This window comes from Bufo bufo, chromosome 1 (assembly GCF_905171765.1).
Source record: "Bufo bufo chromosome 1, aBufBuf1.1, whole genome shotgun sequence".
NCBI lineage: Eukaryota > Metazoa > Chordata > Amphibia > Anura > Bufonidae > Bufo > Bufo bufo.
In genome coordinates, this window is record NC_053389.1 from 483,227,717 (window position 1) to 483,233,999 (window position 6,283).

Sequence of the window (6,283 nt, forward strand, 5' to 3'; positions counted from 1 at the left end):
GGAAGTCTGGAAAAGCGGGATTACCCATACTGACCTGCATGCAGCCAATCAGCAGCCAGCCCTGTGATGTCACAGCCATATAAATACTGGCCGCAACCATCTTAGATTCTGCCATTCACCAGTGTACTTAGTGCAGGGAGAGACATGTCTGCAGGCCCTAGGGACAGTAAAAGAAAATCTTTTTGCAAAAAAAAAAAAAAAGGATTTACAAGTGCAGGGAAAGATTATTCAAGGTGTAGTGAAAGGATAGGGGGCAATCATTCCACTGCATTTTTGTTGAACAGGGGTCAGTAGGGGAGGGGACAGCCTGGTTAATTGGAACATTCCTATTACACCTTGCAGCACTGACTGGCGATACAAATTGCCAATATACAGCTCTGTAATTCCAGCAAACCGTTCTTATTTGGGTGCAAGTGCTGTTTGATACAGGCATTAACAGGATTTATTACAAGGAAATATTTCTACATTTTATTTGCCCTTGTGCGGTGCAGTTATATGTTCTAAAGCTTTTTTTGGCTTGCATTAGTGGGAAAAAAAATGGCTTATTAGCTGTTGTGTGGTGAAGTGCGAAAATTACAGTGGTAAAAGGAAAAATATCTTTGCCTCTCAGCGGTGCAGTTATCTGTTTAAAGCCCCTTTTTGTGTGCATTAGTGGAAAAAAGAAAAATATATTTGCCGTCTAGCGGTGCAGTTATCTGTTTTAGGGTCCATTCACACGTCCGTAATTTGGGTCCGCATTCATTCCGCAATTTGCGAACCCATTCACTTTAAATGGGGCTGGAACAGATGCGAATCTGCATTTCCGGGATCCGCATCCGTTTTTTCGGGATCCGCAACTCTGTTCCTGAAAAAAATTGAACATGTCCTATTCTTGTCCGCAATTGCGGACCAGAAAAGGCATTTTCTTTTATAGTGTCTGTGATGTGCGGTCCGCAAATTGCGGATCGCACATTGCAGGTGTCCGTATTTTGCGGATCCGCAAAACACTTACGGACGTGTGAATAAACCCTTAAAGTCCTTTTTTGCAGGTATTAGTGGAAAAAGGAAAAATATCTTTGCCGCCTAGCGGTGCAGTTATCTGTTTTAAAGCCCTTTTTTTGCGTGTATTAGTGGAAAAAGGAAAAATATCTTATGTGACACTGGCTCTTTTTGGAAAATATATGGGTTAATGTACACCTCCTTTTGTGGTATGGAACAACTTACTTAGTGGTGAAATTCTTTATGTGACACTAGCTCCTTTTTGGGAAAATGTATGGGTGAATGTACACCTCCTTTTGCGGTATGGACTGAAGTACTTAGTGGTGAAATTATTTATGTGACACTGGCTCTTTTTCAGAAAATGTATGAGTAAATGTACACCTCCTTTTGCAGTATGGACTGAAGTACTTATTTATAAAATTTTCTCTGTAACTCTGACTCTTTTTTGGAAAATGTATTGGTGAATGCACACCTTTTGTGGTATGGGCCGAATTACGTAGTGGTGAAATGTGTTATGTGAAACGGGCTTGTTTTGGGAAAATTGATGGTTGACTGTACACCTCCTTTTGCTATATGGGCTGAATTGCGCAGTGTGGAAATTTTTAATTTCAAAGTAAACTCCGCTAATCTATATCTCTTGTGAAGTCGATGTCTCCGAATATGCCCCTCTTGCGATTTACTACAAATACATTATTTTCATGTAGAGATCCAAGAATTATGTTGGAGGCATGTAGTGTATGCAAGCCATGTGCGACCCCTCTAATCGCTCTCACGCTTTTCTGTACCCAGGGTCACACAGGGGAGAAACTGCTCGTTGTCCTTCAGCAAGAAATCGAATCCTGGCTTTCTGCGCAACAACTCAAAATTGTAACCATGGTGATCGACAGCGGGAAGAACATGGTGTCGGTGCTGAGTCAAGGATGGCTGAGCCATGTGCCCTGCATGACACATATGTTCAATCTGGATGTCAAGCGGTTCCTGAACTCTTCCACCCATCTAAGACATCCTAAAAATGGCTAGGAAGCTTTGCATGCACTTCAGCCACTCGTACACCGTAAAGCACACCCTCCTTGAGCTGCAGCGGCAGAACGGCATCCCCCAACATAGGCTGATATGCGACGTTTCCAACCATTGGAATTCCACCCTCCATATGTTGGACCGACTGAACAAACAGAGAAAGGCCATAAACGATTTCCTAATGATCCAAGCCGACAGGAATAGTTGCCTGTGTAACTTTGATGTCAGTCAGTGGCAGCTCATGCGTGACACCTGCCATTTGCTCAGGCCCTTTGAGGAGGCCACGTTATTTTTCAGTTGCCAGGACTAAAGAATTAATGATGTCATTCCACTGCTTCATGTCCTGGAACAGATGCTGGTAAATCTGGCTGGTCAGGGGACTGAAGATGTGGCGCCTAGAAAGATGGCAGCAGAGTTTGATACGTTTGTCTGTCAATATCTCTGTTTACAGTCAGTGAACGGGAACATCATTTATAGCTATGATATGCAAACACCAACCGATGGGGTATTAACCGCCAGAAGTAGGTAATCGGTACGAAGGAGCAGTCATTTTTACAGCTCATGGTATCCTCCTGGAAGCTTGACCTCTGCATGTCAACGGTCGGCATTGCGAAGCTTGTCTTGATCTGGCACAGGCTGCTTTGCTCCTTCAAAAACAATGGACTCTGTACAGCGTGACACCGATTTATAATTTCTCATACACCAGACTGAAAGAGTATTCCAAGCACCTGCCTGCCCACATAGCTGCCGAGAAGCAGAAGGGTGTTGCCATTGAAGTAGGCTCAGAGCTGAACCTAAAAGCCAAATTCTCCTGTTTACCCGGACTCAAAGGAAAGGACAGAGATCCAGTGGCTGTGCTCATACAGATTTCATCCAAGCCTCCACTCACCGAGGCAAGCACAGAGGACCGGATATGTGTGGACAGGTTGGTTCTGCGGGACGTACAAAGAGGATGATCTATTGGAGGTGTTACCTAAGATATTTACTTGCCTTCAGCTCTTCCTATATAACAGCTCCGAGGCGCTCACGGCTATCGTAGGGACGTGGTTCCAAAGAAACTTTGACTGTTATTTCGGTAATCTGGTGATCAGTTCTCAGGACCTTACGTGGCTAGCAGCGATGTGGACCGGGTATGATGTGTCTGGATCAGTGTCGGCCACAGAGCTTGTTTTCTCTGTGCCCGTCGAACCTTGCATGGACATTTCTTATGCCATCCACGCAGAGGACTTCAAGACTTTATGGAATGATATTCATAAATAATTTTTTATTTTTTTTGGGTGGGATGGGGGTAGGAAAATTATAAATTGTGATATAGATTTGGTGATATACAATTCTGCAAAGATAGATGTATTAATTTTATATGTAGCTACGATATGTATGTCCTTTTTGTATTGTAAAATATTTAAAAAATATTTAAAAAAATAAATGATATTCATAAATCAAAGGACGAGGTCACGTTGGAGGAAGTGGACAATTTATTTCAATGTCTTTACTCACATTTCTTCAGACTCTTTAGAATCCAGTTATCAGCAACCCAGCTCGTCATGGAATGAGCTGGAGTCGGCTTGTTTGCTGGACTGTCCTCCAGTTATCAGCCATAACCCCATACATTTCTTGATCCGTATGCATTACCCTCGTGGTCACCCTGACACTGGTCGTCAATCCGTTCTTGTTGATGAAACACTTTGTTTTTACAGTTTGTCTTTTAAATCTTCTGGTTTTGCCCCATTTGTGTTGTATTTTATGTGTGTTAATATCCTGTTTAATAAATATACATAGTTTTTTCTTCCCCGTTCAAAAAATAAATAAAATAGGTTTGTGATTTGGTAGCCAAAAAGCAGGAGTGGGTAGAAAACACAGAAGACATGCAACTATTGCATTCATGGAATCATGTGTCATCTCTGTTTTGGATCCATTCCTTTTTTGGCATTAGCAATATTGATGTATTACTGACCAAATGCTGACCGAGTGAAGGCGGATGCTCCACAGACAGGATCTGTTTTTTGTGGGTTATTGTTCTGACGGATCAGAGGAAGAGAAAAATAATCTGTGAAGTCGACACAAACTTACTGCTGACACCCTCTCCACTCTGTTCGGGGGGCTCTACTTGTATAAGCGTTTAATCGAACAGGTTCTGCAGACATCTATGTGGAATCAGCTGACGACGGTGTAAAAGGAGTGCGCTTCTTCTCGGCGCTAACATTGACCTGTAAGGCTGAGTTCACACTTGAGTTACTTGGTCGGTTTTGGCCTCATGACTGCCCAAATAACTGAAGTGTGCAGTGATTATAAGTGCGACACCTGTCATCTGCATGTCATACGGACTCACAGTATTATTTCACTACCAAAGCAGACTCCCTCTGCGTGTTACTGCAAGGCACAGTGTTCTACACCACTATAAAGGCTCTCTGCAGCCAGGAAATTGCCATTTTAACGAAATTCGACGCAAATTTATTCGGAACGAACCAACTATTTCCAAAAAAATGCGGCGAAGCGTCAAATCGAATTTTCAAAAATTTGCTTATCTCGGGTTATAAGCTTGGTTTCTGTTTTTATATTTGTTATGAACTTGGTTTTGGTCTGTACATGAGTTTTGGGGATGCATACATGTACTAACCTGTATAGTGATAGTGTTGGTTATATTGGTGCCTGTGTAGTGGTAGTGTACTCTCATTCCTGACTAACATGGTAACTCTTGGTCCTAACTAAGTGATTAGGTCTTCCTCTGTTCCACTTTTATTATTCTTCCTGTTTTTATTGTGTGTTATACATACTTAAGGTAGTGACAAAGGGATATGACCAAATTAAAGGAGCTATTTTACTCGTCCCCCATAGGTTTCAATTCTGGATTTGCCATTGGCAAGATAATAACTGATGGCTTAAACCAGTGGTGGTGAACATATGGCACTGGTGCCAGAGGTGGCACTTAGAGCCCTCTCTGTGAGCACCCACAGCCTGGAAAAAGTCTATGGTGTACCAATATGCCTTATACTTCTCCTGCCATTCATCAGTGCAGGGCACGCTATGAATGGCACAGGCAGCGCACTGAATGCAGGTCGGCTATTATAGCTAAATGATAAACTACATGGGAGATATACTATATTGTATTCATGTTAAATTGCCGTGTTGGCACTTTGCGATAAATAAGTAGGTTGTAGAGTTGTAGTTTGGGCACTCGGTCTCTAAAAGGTTCACCATCACTGGTTTAAACCATTTATAGAGACAGAGACTTTACCCACTTAGAGACACAGACTCTACCACTTGTTGTCTCCTATGTGCTTAACTTGTTTTACCTACTGTGTGCAGAAAACATCCATCAAAGAAATGTGAATCACAAAAGAACAGTAAATGGACTACTAGAGAGCAAACAGAAATCTGCATATGTAGATTCTATACCACTTGTTTGGGATTGGCAGAAATGAAATATTAATTAAATATATTCAAAATAAACTCTATTAACCAACTTTTCAAACAGAAAGTATGACAGTGACTCCACTGACCAGATATGCTAGGAATGTTATTAGATAGATAGATAGATAGATAGATAGATAGATAGATAGATAGATAGATAGATAGATAGATACAGGGCAATAATTTACTTGGGCCCCCTGGATCCTGCCTTTCCAAACCCTAGCATGCAATCAAGCCCTCCACCACAACACACACACACACACAAAAATCCACACACCTAGTAGAGTAGTAAACTTTAATAATGATGAGTGGCCACTAGAGATGCTCCTTGGCAGTAATTTAAATACTGCCTTTTTTTCTAAAAAGGCAGTGTTTACTAGTGTTGATCACGAATATTCAAATTTTTATCACGAATATAGGTACTTCGAAAATTCGCGAATATTTCGAATATAGTGATATATATTCGTAATTTAGAATATTCGATTTAAAAAAAAAAAAAAAAGCTTGTGGGCCAATGAGAAGGCTGCCATATATTTGACTTTAGGAGTAGTGTGGTTTGCGAATTTTCGTAAATCGAATTTTTATTGCGATTTTTTTTCAACTTACAACTATTAGACAAAGAAGATTATAGCACTATATTAGCTAAATTGCTCTATATTCGTTATTTTTTCGAATATTCGCTATATTGCTATAACTTTGTTTTTTTTGAATATTCGTAATATTCTAAAACAAGAATATATAGCAATATAGCGAATATTCGAAAAAAATAACGAATATAGAGCAATTTAGCTAATATAGTGCTATAATCTTCTTTGTCTAATAGTTGCAAGTTGAAAAATTCGCAATAAAAATTCGCATTACTGGAATTCGCATTACT

At 40.6% G+C, this 6,283-nt stretch overlaps 1 protein-coding gene across 1 annotated transcript; it reads left to right on the plus strand.

The window, feature by feature from the left end:
* Positions 1-2,398: 2,398 nt before the first annotated feature.
* On the plus strand, positions 2,399-3,585 carry LOC120985327 (centromere protein L-like). Its single transcript, XM_040413505.1, is given in 5 exon segments — positions 2,399-2,445; positions 2,542-2,607; positions 2,609-2,909; positions 2,911-3,237; positions 3,420-3,585. Coding segments are annotated over 5 exon segments (870 nt in total). The 3' UTR covers positions 3,549-3,585.
* Positions 3,586-6,283: the final 2,698 nt, after the last annotated feature.